Here is a 16,406-nt window from a genome sequence, read left to right as displayed (position 1 = left end):
TGTGAGGTTCCCCTGTGGCCTCTGAGGAGCTCAGGCGTGATCCTTTGGGGAAGGCAGTACGTGGCAATGAACGGGCCACTAGACTTGGATTTAGGAAGACTTGGGTTCAGCTCCTTGAGACACTAGCTTAGCTGCATGACCTTGGCCAAGTCCTATGCCCAGCAGAAGGCTAGTCTAGGGAGTCATGGAAGTAGCACGGTGACCCCGCTGTGGAGGCCAGGCCTGGGTGGGGTTGTTCAGCCACATTCAGAATTTTCTGGTCCCTTAAGGACTCCCTGTGGGCAGGTGGGAAAGAACCGGGGTTTCCCAGAAGGTAGCTGAGATGCAGGTACCTCTGACCTGAGGGTGATGGCGCATAATGCACTCATAGATGAGATACATAGAAAGCAAGTGTCCTCCTCCTCCCCTGAAAACCAGAGAAGGTTTAGATTAGGATGTCTTTTTCTGGAATGATTAATTATATGTTTAAGATGAGGTACTTGCTAGCCAGCTCATTCCCTCAGACTGACTGCCTGGTCTCTGCAGTAGGAAAACCTTCAGGTCACTTTCCCCTGACACAGTAGTCACTGCGTCTGAACCGAGTAGCATCCTTTGCTGGGTGTTTGATCACCAGGAGGCAGGGTGGCAGAGTGGACAGAGTCCTGGAGTTGGCATCCCAAGGCCTGGCTTCTGCTCCTGGCTGGGTGACCTTGAGCAGTTTCACCTGGCTTCTTTGGGACACAGTTTGCTCACTGGTAAAGGGAGGGGTGGACTCTGGCCCCGAGGTCCCTTCCAGGAATGAGCCCATGATGCTGAGACTCATGCTTGGGTGGGGCCTTCCAAATGCATCTCCTGGTGCTGGGGTGGGCTGTGTCTTAGTGCAGTCCCACTCAGGGACACCTGCTTCAGATAGCTCCTGCTTCTCTGCCCTTAGAAGAGAGGGTGTCAGAGCTGGGAGGGGCCTTAGAACAGGGAATGTCAGAGCTGGGAGGGGCCTGAGAACAGGGAATGTCAGGGCTGGGAGGGGCCTTAGAACAGGGAATGTCAGAGCTGGGAGGGGCCTGAGAACAGGGAATGTCAGGGCTGGGAGGGTCTTTAGGAGCAATCACAGAATGTCAAAGTGACAAAGGATCTTAGATCACTGAACTTTAGAGCTGAGAGGGGCCTTAGGATGGAAGACAGAGACCATCAGAGCTCAAGGGGCTGGCCAGTATCACCTGCCCCAATGCCTCATTGTACAGATAGGGACGTTGGCATCTGGAGGGGGGGGTCACTTGCCTAAGGTCAGGGGCATAGCAAGTCCGTAAAGAAGATAAAAACGAAGGGACTGACGCTTCTGGAGGAGCCCTGGCCGGAAATGTAAAAGTTCTGAGCATCCCTTTTTATGGGTCATAAAATACTTGAGATTGGACGCCGTGGTGAGAGGCGGCCCAGTCATAGGAGGTCTGAGCCAGAGGGGTGCTCAGGGACCAGCGAGTGCAGCCCGGTCTGTACCCCGGAGGCAACTCATCCCACTTTGGGCTCCTGACCTCCTTGGCCCCCTGGTCCCAGGGCCCTCCTCTCGGGGATCTCCATTGATCCCGGGCCTGGCCCAGCTGTGGGTTGTCTCCCACATTGGACGGTGAGCTCTGTCTTCTGCCTCTCTGCGTCCCTGCACTTGGCACAGTGCCTGGCACATAGTAGGACCTTCATTAATGTTTATTGACTGACTAAACCACAAGCCTTGGCTGTTCCTGATCCTGCCCCTGGGCCACACAGAGCAAGCCTTCTGGGGCTTCTGGGTGACAGAAAGTTCTCATGCACTTGAAGACAGCCAGCACATCCTCCCTCCCTGCCCCATGTCTCCCAGCCTGGACCAGGATGTTGGAGCTGGAGTTCTGGTGGGGGGGAGGGGAGGAAGAGCAAGTCGGTTTCCCTCTCAGGGCCTCAGTGTCCTCCACTGGCAATTAAGGAGGGTCAGATGGTCCGTAAGGGCCTTTTCAGCCAATAATGTGACCGAATTGGGGGCGCCAAAGTTATAAGCAGTCCGCTTTGGGGTAGAAAGAAGCCTAGGCTGATATTCAGAAATCCTGGATGCTATTTCTGAGTCACTGTGGGACCTTGGGAAATCCCTTCCCCTCTTTGGTGCTCACTTTCCCTATCTGTAAAATGAGGAAGTGAGACAAGGTAATCTCTACAAACAGACTTCCATCCCCAGTTATTGACAACCCTTATTCCAAGACCCCTCCCAGCCCTGGCATCCCGTGTTCTAAGGGCCCTCCCAGCTCTGACATTCTCTGTTCAAAAGCCCCCCTCCCCCCAGCTCTGACATCCCCTGTTCAAAAAGGCCCCTCCCAGCTCTCACATCCCCTGTTCTAAGGCCCCTCCCAGCCTTGACTTTCCTCCTTGGCCGGAAAAGAGAGCTTTCTTTTTCAGCTGGATTTGATTAAAAAAAGTAGGGCCCAAGGTTCTGATAAGGTGGCAACTTTGTTTTATTCCTGTCTGTGGGGATGGTTTTGTATGTTCAGTTTTCTGCCTTTATTTCACACTGGGTTGAGCCAGGAGCTATTTGATCACTCACAGCCACCATCCTGAAGCTGCAGGGCCTGTCCCTCTCTTCCCCCAGGTAAAAGACATGTCCAGCTAATTCAGGATGTGTGTCGTGGCAGAAAGACTGTCTGTCTGTGCAGTGGACTGCAAAGGACCCTCGACTCTGGGTCAGCAGACCTTGGCTGAACACCTCGTAGATCGGAGGCTGGAAGGGACTTCAGGCCCCATTGAGTCATTTCTCTCCTCTCCTCATCCCCCATTTTACAGATGAGGAAACTGAGGCACGGGGTGGCTAAGAAGTAGCCTTTCACTGAACCCACTCCTCGGATGCTCGTGCATGCTGGACAAATGCCTTTGTAATCCAGCCCCCCAGCACCCTTCCCAGGCTTCTGCCTTCCTTAGACATCTTCTATCTGCATTTTTTGATGACCGAATGCCCCAGGGCAGGTTTCTGAATCCTTGGCAGTCCTGACACAGTCATGGACCCTGTTACATGTGGAGTAGTGGACCCCATATTGGCTTTGGGGTCCGATCGTCTGGATTAGAACTCGGTTCTGCTCCCTGTGCCCCCCTCCATCTGCCCTTCTTCTCATCTGCCAAATAAAAGGGTTAGATTAGGCGATTTCGAGGGTTTCTTCTAGCTCTCAATCCCGTGCCTGACTTTCCTGACCCTCAGTTTGATCATTTGTTTGTTTTCCCTACCAGACGGGCTTCCACTTCGTGTTAAGAATCAGAATGAGAATAATAGTGCCCGCGTCCACAGTGCATTCGGGTTGATGCTGAGTGGTATAGTGGATAGGGAGCTACCCTGGGAGCCAGGCAGGATCTGGGTTCGAGTGCTGCCTCTGATCGGGCTGGAGTAAGAACATACCAGTTGCAAGGAAGATAGACCTGCATTGCCGGAGGGAGTTTCCTCACCTGGGAGGTCCCTGTGGATCAGTGAAATCACAGGCCCAGCCCCCTTCCGCTCTGCTGACTCTCTCCAGCATAGCTTGTCGATAGCTCGTTTGTGGTCGGCCCTTGGTCTCCTCCATTAGACCGGAGGTTCCTTGAGGGCAGGGGCCGTTTTGGCCTTTTTTTTTGGTATCCCCAGTACTTGGTATGGTGCCAGGCACACAGTAGGCGCTTAATAAATGCTTCTTGACTCACTGCCTGTGGAGCCCTTTACAATTTACAAGGATGGTCCAGAGAGATCAAGCATGATTAAAATGGCCAATGGGGGTGGTTGGAGGAGCTCCCTCCAGGCGCTTTGGTGATGGATGCATGAACCCGGAGAGAAAATACACATCATTTTTTGTTACTGCTTCTCTGTTTCCTCCCTCCCCTGAGACCAGACCAAGGGGAGTGCTGGGCACATCCCAGGGTCACCGTGAATCATCCTCTCGGGCTGAATGACTTGCAAAACCCCTGCCCCACAACAAGGAGAGTGTACTGCAGTTGTGATTCCTGTTGGCCAATGGGGGAACTGCTCGGTGTTTGGGGTTGGAAAAGAGGGGTGGGTGGATAGAGCACTGGCCCTGAAGTCAGGAGGACCTGAGTTCAAATGTGACCTCAGACCGAAACACTTGACACTTACTAGCTGTGTGACCCTGGGCAAATCACTTAACCCCAATTGCCTTTAAAAAAAAAAAAGGAAAAGAGGGATGCGTTCTGGGTTCGAATCCTGATTTGGCCATCATTATCTGCCCATGTCCAAACTGTGCCCTAGGCCTTTTCCTCCCCCACTCCTCCCAAGTGCCAGCACCCTTGTATACCTTGTCTGCATCTGTTAATATATAAGCTTCTTGAAGGCAGGTGCTATCTTACTTGGATTAGGGTTGCAAGCTTTTAGCACAGTACCTGGCATCATCCAGTAAATACTTAATAAATATGCTATCTATGGAGCAAATCTGATGTCATACACCAGCTAGCTGAGTGACCCTGGGCCAGTCATTTAACCTTTGTTTGCCTCAATGTTCTTATCTGTAAAATGGGGATAATAACAGCAGCTATTTTGCAGGGTTGCTGTGACGATCAAATGAGATAATGAGATAATAATGGTAAAGTACTTAGCCCAGTGCCTGGCACACAGTAGGTGCTTTATAAATGTGACTAGTATTATCTATCTATATCCTCTTTATTTTCTATCTGTCCCTCCATCCATCCTCCATTCTCTTCTTCCTCTTCCCTCCCCTTCTCTTCCCTATTTCAGTATGTGATCCTGGGCAAGGTAGTTCTCTCTCAGCCTCAATTTCCAAATCCATCAAATGAAAAGATTGGCTCGAGGACCTCTAAAATTTCTTTTCACAGGCTTTGTTAAGATGAAGAGATCCTCGTACAGGGTCTTGCCTAGAGACCCTTGTTCAGAGGCACACTTTGTATTATCCTCCATTATAATGGAGCAGCCTGTCCTGGTGCATAGAGTGCTGAATTTAATTAAGTCGAGAAGCTTGGGTTCAGATCCTGCTTTTACGAGTAGCTATTCAACCGCTCTCAGTCTTAGTTTCTTAATCTGAAATAATAGAATTCCCCCCAAATAATATATATAAACCTCTTTAAGTGCTAACAATGATTATTACAATCAGCCCACAAATAATATGAACTAGCATTTATGTAGCACTTTGGGTTTGAGAAGCTGACTGATGGGGTAGATCGTCAGCCCCAGCTGACATCAGAAGGCTGTGTGACCCTGGACAAGTCATTTCATTTCAGTGTTCTAGGCCGGAGGTTTGGCTCACAGCACTCCCAGTGCAAAGTAAAATGTGTTTAGGGAGCATTTAACAAAATAGATAAACGCCAGCAGAACATAGATCGTGGGGATATTTCTGAGTCAGGGAGCGTAGGCTGGTAGGGATCCTTGTGTTCCTGGTTAGTGGCCCTGATACCCTGCTCCAGGCAACCCTCGGGAAGCCGGAGAACCTTCTGAGACGGGTGCCGACCTGTTTTGGAGTCACTCATACAGTAAATCACTGGGTCCAGCCTCTAGCCTGTTGTCAAGCCCCTAGCCTGTTGTCAGGCCCTTTACATAAATTACGTCATTTGTTCTCATCTGCACAACAGACCAGGGAGTGGAGGAGGGGTGCTTTTATTATCCCCATTTTACAGTTGAGGAAATGGAACCTGAGGGAGGGTGAGTGATTTGCCCAGGGTCACAGAGCTGGGAAGTGTCAGATTCAAGGCTGACACGTTATCCCGCACTCCCCCTAGTGGCCCCAGTGGCTATGGGCCTCTAGAGCTTGCCCGTGGCAGGCTGCCCCTCCTGTGGACACACCCCTTCTTCCTGCCCTTTTCTGGAATCTTCCATAACCCGTGCTTGCATTCCACATTTGTCTTTGGTCCCTTGGGTCTCTCCCCCTAGCCAGTACTTGGTGTCTCTCTGGCTGTGCCACCAGAGATGGAAAATCAAGATGTACCTGATTTAAAACCCATTTCCCATGAAGAAGCCGTGACTTTCTGGTGCCCCGGGAGCTAGTCTGTCTTGGCTGTGGCTGTAACCCAGACGTCGCCCACACCAGTCTCAGAGGGCCTGTCTCTCTCCTTCTGTTTGTCTGTGCCTAACGGCTCCCTTCCTCATTAGACTGAATTTCTTGAGAACAGCAGCTATCTTTTGTCCCTCCCTATCTCCAGTTCTTGGCATAGTACGCTTAATACAGTTAGAAGGACCTGGATTCAGATCCTGTCCAGGCACTAGATGTGTGAACCTGGGCAATTCAACCTTTCTCTAAGCCTGTTTCATCTACTATAAAAATGAGGGATTTGAACCCGATGATCTCTGAGGTTCCTTCTACCTTTGAGTTTTATGATTCCATGGTCTGTCATACCTCGGTCTCCTCCAGCTGACCCCCCAAGACCTGAGACCTAGTGATACCCACTGGCCACCTCTGCCTCCTGACCTCTGACTAGAGCTGTGTTCTTAGTCTACGCGGGGTAGGGAACCTGCAGCCTCAAGGCCAGTCAAAGGGCCACACTTGAGGACCTAGAGGGCCGCATGTGGCCTCGAGGCCGCAGACTCCCCACCCCTGCTACACCTTTTCATCCTCCCCTTCCTGGGGACCTTCTTGACCATCCCTGGAACATACTCAAGGTTAACCACTGTCAGTGGTTGTCTCTCCCCGTACGAGCTGCCCGCCTCCCTCTCTTCATGTTCTTTATGGCCCTTCTTCCTTTGTTGGTGATAGATGACAGCTGTCTCCTGCTCACCCTGCGTCTCTGTTCTGCCCTTGGAGTGATTGGTGGCTGTGATACATTGGAGCCTGTGATGTCCTTAAGCTGGCAGCCGGGCCACGTCAAGAATGTATCTGTGGGGGACTCTTCTATCAGTGCAAGTGAACCCCCCTCTTGGACTTGGAAGAGAAGTCCAAGAGGCAGGATGGTACAGAGGACAGCCCTGAATTTGGGGTCAAAGGACTTGTATTCGAATCCCAGCTCCACTGCTTTTGGCCTACAAGTGACTTAACCTCCCAGGGTCTTGATTTCCTTTTCACCAAAATGAGGGGATGGTGCTAAATGACCTGAAGTCCTTTCTAGCTCCTGAATCTGTGATCCCAAGTCACTTCATCTCCCGGGGCCTCAGTTTCCCCATCTGTACAATGATGAATTGAACTCGGTGGTCTCTCAGGCCCTGAATCTGATCCTAGGAAGTTGCTTTAGCCACATAAAAGTTAAATGAATCAGATCACAGCTAGTGAGTGGTCACGGTGGGCCTCAGATGTTCCTGACTTCTGCTAGGATCTTTGATTTAGAATGAGCGTAGCCCTCAGAGGCCATCTGGCCCCACCTCTTCATTCCCCAGAAGAGGAAACTGAGGCCTAGTGAGTGGAAGGGACTTGGCCAAGGTCACAGGGCTGGGGAGTGAGCCAGCGAAGCCGCATCTGTCTCTACTGGGAACAGGCCTTTGAGAAACTAGGCAGGCTTCAAAGCACTGGCTGGAAAAAATTAATTAATTAATTAAAAGTTTAAAAGTGTTTTTTTAAATTAAAAAAAAAAGCACTGGCTGCTGGATTTCCCAAAGGCAGCTTGGGCTCCTCTCCTTGTCCCATTCAGTTCTGCCCCCGGCCCCCATCTTCAGCATCAAGCATCACTGATGCACATGTTCAGACCATAGGAAAGACCACCCTTGAAAGGGGGAGCAGGGGAGAGCTGATGACCCAATGATCATTAGCATCCCATGAGGTCGGTGGTAAAGAAGACAGCAGATTCCCAGCCGAGATGTTGACCGCCATCCTGTCCCCCTCCAGGGCCCAAAGGGAGGGGGGATTCCTTATAGGTGATGAGATCTCCTTTCTGGGGAGATCTCTAAGCCCTCCAGACATGTCTTACCAACCCAAGTGGCTGAAGAATGACTAAAACAATGCAAAGGAACATAACATAGAAAGTCCTGAGGACTGGCAGTGAAGACGTTGTCTTCCTCTTGGCAGAGAGGTGGTGGACTATTGGGGCAGAATGGGGCATGCTCTGTCCTGCAAGGCCAATGTGTTAGCTTGTTTTGCATAAGTATACTATTTTACAGCTGGGGATTCAGGGGTGGAAATGGGAAAGGTAGTCATTGGAAAGTAAGAGCAATGTAAAAAGACAGATTAATAGGATACTTTTTTAAAAGGATAGAAAAAAGAAGTAGTATAATTTTTCTTGGCCATGTTATGAAGTGCCTATGTTAATGTAAAACATGCTGATGCTATTAAGAGTGATAACAAGATTAAAACAAAAGTCAGATTTTAGATTTAATGTACCAGACATGAGAGGCTGGAGCGGGGGGGTAGTGGTTAGTTACCTTTACAGACAGAAGCACTTGAGTTCAAGTCTTTGCCTCTGATACATCCTTTCTTTTGTGACCCTGGATAAGTCATTCTTCCTCTCAATGCGTTAGGCAACTCTTAGATTGTGAGCTTTTTAAGGGAAAGAACTGTCTCTTTCTTGTTTTTGTATCCCCGGTGCTTGGCATGGAGCCTGATAAGTATTTATTCACTGACTCTTATGTTGCTGAGAATGTGCTAACCTACACTAGTAGAGAGGCTTTCCTCACCTGGGAGTTACCAATATGCCAGTACAGTCATAGGGCCAGTCACTGTTGCTGTTCTGAATGTCATAATTTGGTAGGCAAACCAAGTTGTAATAATAATGATGTAATAGTGATGCTGCAATCCAACCCTCTCCCCACGATGTCGCGTTTCTTTACAGTGGGTGTTAGGCCGCCAATGGGGGTACACTTTTTATAACACAGACATGCACCTTAGCCAGCAGTTGTGCTATGTGTGTGTTTGATTCTCAATAAGGTGGACCCTTCACCAGTGCGGGTTGTGACCCCTTTGTGCCATGGTGGATTGTCTTTGAGTTGAAATGGCCCCTCTTGGGTGGGCTCGGCTGGTCTCTGGGTGGCACACACGTGGTCCGCCCTAGTAAAGGGAATGGGCCCTTCCCAGGGATGAGCCTCCTTCTCCTCGTCAGTAAAATGAAAAAGTTGGGCTAGATAACTTTGGTGCCAGTGGTCTGTGGGTCACTTGATGGGCTCAGAGGCCTCTCGGCTCTGACATTCCCTGTTCTAAAAGCTCTCCCAGCTCTGACATTGCTTTCTAAGGGACCGTCCCAGCTCTCTTTGCCTTTGTTCTAAGGGCCCTCCAAGCTCTGATATTGTTTTTGTTTGTTTTTATATTAATTTATTTTTAGTTTTCAACAGTCACTTCCATATGCTTTTGAGTTTTAAATTTTTCTCCCCCTCCCTCCCCTCCTCCCTCTCCAAGACAGCATGCCGTCTCGTATAGGCTCTACATATACATTCCTATTAAACCTATTTTCACATTAGTCATGTTGTAAGAAAGAATTAGAATCCATAGTAGGAACCACAAGAAAGAGGAAACAAAACAAAACAGAAGAAAAACAAAGTGAATAGTATGCTTCGATTTGCATTCAGACTCTATAGTTCTTTGTCTTGGTGTGGATAGCATGTTCCATCATGAAGCCTTTGGAGATGTCTTAGATCCTTGCATTGCTGAGAAGAGCTAAGTCTGTCAAAGTTAGTCATTGTGTGACGTGGCTGTTACTGTGTACAATGTTCTCCTGGTTCTGCTCACTTCACTCAGCATTGATCATATATAAATCTTCCCAGGTTTTTCTGAAGTCAGCCTGTTCATCATTTCTCATAGCACAATAGTATTCCATTACACTCATATACCACGACTTGCTCAGCCATTCCCCAGTGGATGGGCAGCCTCTCAATGTCCAATTCTTTGCCAGCACAAAAAGAGCTGCTATGAATATTTTTGTACACGTGGGTCCTTTTCCCATTTGTATGATCTTTTTGGGGTACAGACCTAGAAGTGCTATTGCTGGGTCAGAGGGTATCCAACATTGTTTTCTAGGGGGATCTTCTAGCTCTGCCATTCTATGTACTGAATTGTTTATTGAATTAAGTTAACGGGAAGAGAAAAAGAAGGGCCTTGTGTAGGGGTGGGGGTGGGGGGTTCTGGAGCATAGCAAGAGAACCGAACCGAGCTGGGCCTGGTTTGTGCTGGGGAGGGCCGGGAAGAGAGGCCAGGCAGGCTGGACCCACGGCTCACTTCCCTTTTTCACAGTCTCTTTCTCTCTCTCTTTCCCCATAGCTGGCCCCTCCAAGGACACTCCCCAAGTCCCCAGCTGGGGGCTCAGCATAGGCCTGGAGTGGAGACCCTTCTCCTTCCCTTCATGATTCGATAGTAGCTCAGGTAATTGGGGCAGCTGCGGGGTGGGAAGGGGACCGAAGACATGTCACCCTGATGCTGTCTCCACATGGGCGGTCTCTCCACTGGTGTAGATTGCAGCCCCTTTGGGCCTCGTCTTCCTTGGTTCTAGTCACCCGTGAGCTGGACCGAGGCCTCCCTCTGGTCGCCCCTGCGGGTCCTGTGGCTACTCCCTGTCACTTACCACTCTCTCGCTGCAGTGGGGGCAGGGGTGCACTTTGGGTGTCCTCAGCCACGATGCCTCCCCATGGGGCTCCGTGATAGGGAGGCAGCAACATCGCCACAGGGATTCATGGCTCTCCAGACGGGCTTTCATCAGCCCGGGCCACAGAGGCTCTCGAGGAGCGCAGAGCCGTTCCCCAAGCGGGTCTGGCCTGTTCTCTTCCTCGGGGCAGAGATTGGGTGGAGGGTGAGGTCAGGCCGAGGGAGGCGCCTCTGGGCCAAGTCTCCCTCTGAGAGATGGGGCACTGACTTGAGCTTGGAGGCAGAAGACCAGGGTTCAAGGCCACATTGTTCAAGTGGCTCCAGGGTTGGGGGACCTGGGTTCCGGTCGTGCTTCTGACACATCCTACCTCGTGTGACCTTAGACCACACACGTGGCCCTCGTGATCCTCAGTTTACTCCTCTGTAAAATGATCACACAGCCTCTGGGCTCCTACCTAGCTCTACGTCCGGGGTCCTAGAGCCCTGGGCTTCTTGCTCGCTCCAGGCCCTCCTCTGGGCTGTGCTGCAGCTGCTTGAAGAGGGAGCCCTTTGAGCCCAGGAATCTTCAAGGTCACTTCGAGACTTAACTCGGGAGTGTCCAGGGTCATTCTGCCCCTCCCCCAACTCTTCCCCCTGCCCAGCCCGGCCCGGCTTTGGAGGCTCCTCTGCCTCCACCCCCTTGTCCCTTTGTCCCCCATCCTGGTCCTGGCAGCGCCCCGTGATCCCCTCTCCCCTGGGCCAAGGGCGGAAGGCACCTGTCTGAAGGGGAGGGGGTGTGGGTGTGTGTGTGTGTGTGTGTGTGTGTGTGTGTGTGTGTGTGTGTGTGTGTGTGTGTGGTGTGTAATGGGTATATGTGATATGCTCTGGGCAGTATGCATACTGTGTGTGTGCGTGCCCCGAATGTTTCTGTGTATCTTCAGGTGTATTTGTGGGTGTCTCCATGAGGTTTCTTTGCATCTTAGATTTAGAGCTGGGAAGGACCCTTGAGGTCAGTCCCCTCATTTTACACATGAGGAAACTGAGACCCAGAGAAATTAAAGCAACTTGTCCTGTGTCACAGAGCTAGTGGGCCCCTGTGGTGGGATTTGAACACAGCTCTTCAGGTCCAAATCCAGTGCTTTTTCGCTGTGTTTGTGTTCTGCCTCTCCTGGACTTCTGTTAGTTTGTCTCCAAGGGGTGTGTGTGTGTGTGTCTATCCGTCTGTCCCTGTCTGTCTGTCCATCCGTATCTCCGTCTGTCTGCCTGCCTGCCTGTCTGCCTGCCTGCCTTGGTCTCCTTCTCCTCCTGCGGATGTGGGGGCAAAGCCACAGTCTGTGGGGAAGCCCAGGGATCCTGGATGTGGGCAAGACGTTTTGCCTAGGTTCTTCTTTGTTAAGGTGAGGGTGATCATTCCTGTACCCCAGACCTCCCAGTGCTTTAAAAAAGGGAGCTATGGTATGGCACCAGGGAGAAAAGGCTGCTTTTAGAGTCAAAAGACCTGGATTCGAATCCAAGCTTTGCCACTTACTACCTGTATGACCTTGGACAAGTCACATCAGTTCCTGAGTCTCAGTTTCCTCTTCTGTAAAATGAGTTGGTTGGACGTGATAGCCTCTGAGATGCCTTCTGGGGAAGGGGGGTGGGGGAGAAGCGCTAATCATACTCACCAGCATCGACATTACACTGCAAGGTTTGCAAAGCACTTTACAAATATTACCTCATTTGGTCTTCACAATAATCCCATGAGGCAGGTGCTGTTATTATCCCCATTTTAGAGATGAAGAAAACTGAGGCTGAGAGGTTAAATACCTTGGTGCCTAAGGTGAGATCTGAAGTCAGGTCTGACTACAAGCCTAGCAGTTTGTCCACTCAGCTACCTTGCTTCCCTGGCAGGGAATGGAGGTGTTCTGGGGGGGGGGGATGCCTCGAGCGCAAGAGGCCCAGCACTAAACTTCTCTCTCTCTCCCTCCTTGCCCTCTCCCCTCCTCCTCTCCCCCTCCCTCCCTTTCCCCTCTCCCCCTCCTTCCCCTCCCCTCTTCCCCCTCCCTCTCCCTCTCCCCCTCCCTCCCTTTCCCCTCTATCCTCCTCCCTCTCCCCCTCCTTCCCCTCCCCTCTCCTCCTTCCCTCTTCCTCTTCTTCCCTCCCCCTCCTTCTCCTCTGTCTTCCTCCCTCCCCTCTCCCTCTCCCCTTTCCCCTCCCCCTCCTTTCCCTCCCCTCTCCTCCCTCTCCCCCCTCCTCCCTCCTCTCCTTCCTCCCCCACTTCCCTTCCCCTCCCCCTCCCTCTTCCTTTTCCCCTTTTCCTCTCCCTCTCCCCCTCCCTCCCTTTCCCCTCTATCCTCTTCCTCTCCCCCTCCTTCCCCTCCCCTCTCCTCCTTCCCTCTTCCTCTTCTTCCCTCCCCCTCCTCCTCTGTCTTCCTCCCTCCCCTCTCCCTCTCCCTTTCCCCTCCCCCACTTCCCTCCCCTCCTCCCTCCCTCTCCCCCCTCCCTCTTCCTTTTCCCCTTTTCCTCTCCCCTCCCTCTCCCCTCCCCTCCTCCCACCTACCTCCCCCTTTCCTATCCTTTCCCTCTCTCCCCTCCCCCTCCAGTGGAGATGGATGATGAAGACGGGCGATGCTTGCTAGACGTGATTTGGTGAGTTACCGCATCCCCTCCCCTACCTGTTGGGTGGGTAGGGTGTCCCCTTTCCCAGTTCCCCATTCTCACTCATCATGTTCTCCTTTTTTTCCCTTACAGTGACCCTCAAGCCCTCAATGATTTTTTACATGGATCAGAGAAAGTGAGTCATGGGGTCGGGGACTCTCGGGGAGCCAGTGGGGAGGGTGCAGAGCTGGGCAGAGGGCTAGCTAGACCAGCAGGCTTGTCGTCTCCCTTTCCTGGTGACCTCTTTCTGAAAGGCATGGTGATGAGCTCCCCGTCTTCCCTCCCCCCGAATCAATGCTGCCCTCTCCCGAGAAGACAGACCCACGTTGTAACTCAGGGGACCGGCCTCCTCACCAGACCTTTGACCTTTGGCCTGCGATCGGGTGGGTGTCTTTACAGATTGACAGCGATGACCTTTTGGATAACACGGGGGAAGCCACAAGTGCCTTCTTTGAAGGGGCTGGGGTGAGTGGTCTGGGGGGAGGGTGGAAGGATGGGATGTGGGGGGTGGGGAGCCCCGGGGAGAAAGGAGGGGGCAGTGGCCCAGCCCCACTTACCAAGGAGAGAGGAACGAGGCAGCAGGAAGTCGACCAGAGACAAGAGTGAGCTTGGGCGCCTGTGGCCAAGGGAAGGATTGGCGGGCAGCGCCTGGCAAACCTTAACTCGATGCAGGGCTGATGGCTGTTAATATTATTATTATTATTGTTATGGCAAATCGAGCCCGTGAGGAGATGCCTGCCTTTGAGTAGAGCCATATAGTCGTGCTCTTTAATCCGCAAAGCAGTCTTAAGTGATGCAGAGGGTGAGGTACCAAACTTGGCATTGAGAAGGCCTGAGTTCAAATCCTGCCTGGGCAAGTCAGTCTCTCTGGGCTTCAGTTTCCTCATCTACAGGCCGAGGGGTTTGGATTCCGTGGCTTCTCACATCCCTCCCAGGCCTGAGTGTACGGTCCTCTGGCCATATTCCTGACATCGTTTGTGGCCCGGTGATGAGGCAGCCTGCACTAGCACATTGTCTGGGATGAGCCTGCCTCCTTCCTTTTAGTCGTGTAGCAAGGACACCAGCAATGCATGGGCACCATTCAGATGAGAAAGGAGGTGTGTCAGTCTGCATTTATTAAGCACCTGCTGTGTGCCAGGTATCGTTCCGGGTGCTTAGCACATAAAGACAAGACCTTGCCTTTTATTGTGGTTGATATGTACATAAATGAATATATTCAAAATTAATATAAATACGAGGTAAAGATGGGGTGCTCACTAGCGTTTGGGGGACTGGGAAAGGCCTGCTGTGGAAAAATTAACTTGAGTTGAGTCTTAGGAAGCCAGGGGTTCTAAGAGGTGGAAGTGGAGGTGGTAAGGGAGGATGTTTTCCAGACCCCAACAACGGCCGGTGCAAAGGTGTGGTGATGGGAAATGTAGCATTTGTGAAGAACAGCAGGGAGGTGAGTTTGGCTGGAACTTACAGTGTGGGAATGGGAGTCGTGTACAATAAGTTTGGGAACGTAGCTTGGGGCCAGGTTGTGGAGGGCTCTAAGCACCAAGTAGAGGAGTTTGTCTTTGATCCTAGCAGTGATAGGGAGCCATTGCAGTTTATTGAGCAGAGGAGTGACTGCTTTTAGAAAGATCACTTTGGTTGCTGTGTGTTGGATTGATTGGAGGCTGGAGGCAGGAAAATATCTTGAAAAGTGATCTCTGAATGCCTTTAAAACTGTGTTGTCTCCCGTGTGTCATTCCTTCCTGCCTTCCTTCACTCCCTCCCTTCTTCTTTCCCTCCTTCCCTCTCTCCCTTTCTTCCTTCCTTCCCTCCCTCACTCTCTCCCTCTCTCCCAACCTTTCTTCCCTCCCTCTCTCCCAACCTTTCTTCCCTCCCTCCTTCTTTCTTTCTTTTTTCTTCCCTCCTTCCTTCTTTTTGTTGTTGTTTTTTGGTGAGGCAATTAGAGTTAAGTGACTTGCTCAGAGTCACACAGTAGTGAGCATTATGTGTCTGAGGCCAGCTTTGAACTCAGGTCCTCCTGACTCCAGGACCAGTGCTTTATCCATTGCGCCACCTAGCTGCCCCCTCTATTATCCATTCTGTTATCTGTTTAGTTAGGTCCAATAACTCTTCCCATCTTCTGAAATACCGTCTGTGCTTGCTCAGGAGCCACTGTGGGTCCTGGGGTGCTGCAGTCCAAATGTGGGCATTCTGTCATTCCGTAGAACCTCTTGGCAACATCGGTTCTGCTTCCTTGTCGCCCTCAGAGCGTCAGCTTCTGGTGTTCTCCGCCAGTCGTGGGCTTCAGCGGACCTCACCCATGTTTGTCTGGCGAGCTCCTACTCTAACATGGTGCAGCCAAAAGTGGAGGTTTCTGAGTCCCTTCTGAGTCCTTGTTGGGCTGACTGTCGGTGGTAACAGAGTTACCATCTAAGCTGCTGATGGTAACAGAGTTAATGTCTCTGCTTTCCTCCCTTTCTCCAGCATCCGTAATTCGATGCCGGTGATAGGATGGAGACACTGCAGTCTCTCATAGAGTCATCTTCTCTTTCTTTATACCTTTTCCTAATTGGGCATTGGTTTTTGCCCTTGTTTCAAGCAGTGGTGCATCTGATGACACAGCCATGGCAGCTGGTTTGGAGGTGATCCCTGGCCACCCTGCTGGGCACCCTCTCTTTCATTGCATTGTGATGTGCGGTCACCATATTCCTGGAGGTTATACTAGTGGCACATGAAGCTCCCAAACAGCCAATAGAGCCTTTGATTTTTTCTTGTTGTGATCCCAGAAGAGCGTCCACCTCCCTCTGCAGTTGAAATATTCTGGGAGGCTTGGACTTCTGTGATGTAGCAGTCAGAAACCCTTGAGGTGGGGGGCATTAAATACTGGGCTTGGAACCAGAAAGACTTGGCTTCAGATCTGGCTTCTGGGACCTTGGGCAAACGCCTCAGTCCCTCTAAGTGTCAATTTCTCCATCTGTAAAAGTAAAATGATAATGCCTCCGATCTCCACTGCACACATTTGTTGTGAGGTTCAAATGATACAATGTATCAGGGACTTTGCCAGGTTTACAGCCTTCTAGGAAGACGGACTCCTATCATTAACAATAACTAGTGATTATTAATTAATTGTTAATTATTATCCCCATTTTGTGGAAGAAGAAGCTGAGGCTTAGCTTAGTTAAATGGCTTTATCTAGCCATGCAGCTCCGTTGATCAGAGCCAGACCTTTGCTGTGTCTCTAATGATTCCCTAACTCTTGTGCTTAAAAAAAAATTCATTTTTATTAATCCATTTTCTCCATCACTTTCTTTTGAGAGTATGTCTCTTCTCCCTTTGTTTTATATTTTTTTGTGATCCCATTTGGGGTTTTCTTGGCCAAGACATTGGAGTGTTCTGCCATTTCCTTCTCTA

The 16,406-nt window shown here is 50.9% G+C and overlaps 1 protein-coding gene across 5 annotated transcripts in view; it reads left to right on the top strand.

The window, feature by feature from the left end:
* The window catches only part of BICRA (BRD4 interacting chromatin remodeling complex associated protein), a 69,007-nt gene that overhangs the window by 33,905 nt on the left and 18,696 nt on the right, over positions 1-16,406 (top strand). For 4 of the 5 annotated variants that reach the window (XM_020978408.2, XM_020978406.2, XM_020978407.2 and 1 more), the window contains exons 2-5: positions 10,083-10,184; positions 12,968-13,013; positions 13,116-13,158; positions 13,422-13,487. In XM_020978408.2, coding sequence (XP_020834067.1) covers positions 12,973-13,013; positions 13,116-13,158; positions 13,422-13,487 — 150 coding nt within the window. In that variant the 5' untranslated portion in view covers positions 10,083-10,184; positions 12,968-12,972. The remainder of the gene's footprint in view (positions 1-10,082; positions 10,185-12,967; positions 13,014-13,115; positions 13,159-13,421; positions 13,488-16,406) is intronic. The other variant, XM_020978409.2, reaches the window with a different exon arrangement.

This window comes from Phascolarctos cinereus, unplaced genomic scaffold, assembly GCF_003287225.1.
Source record: "Phascolarctos cinereus isolate Bilbo 61053 unplaced genomic scaffold, phaCin_HiC Scaffold_726;HRSCAF=1367, whole genome shotgun sequence".
NCBI classification, from domain to species: domain Eukaryota; kingdom Metazoa; phylum Chordata; class Mammalia; order Diprotodontia; family Phascolarctidae; genus Phascolarctos; species Phascolarctos cinereus.
Note: the sequence above shows the minus strand (reverse complement) of the source record. Positions and strands in the feature narration are given on the sequence as shown.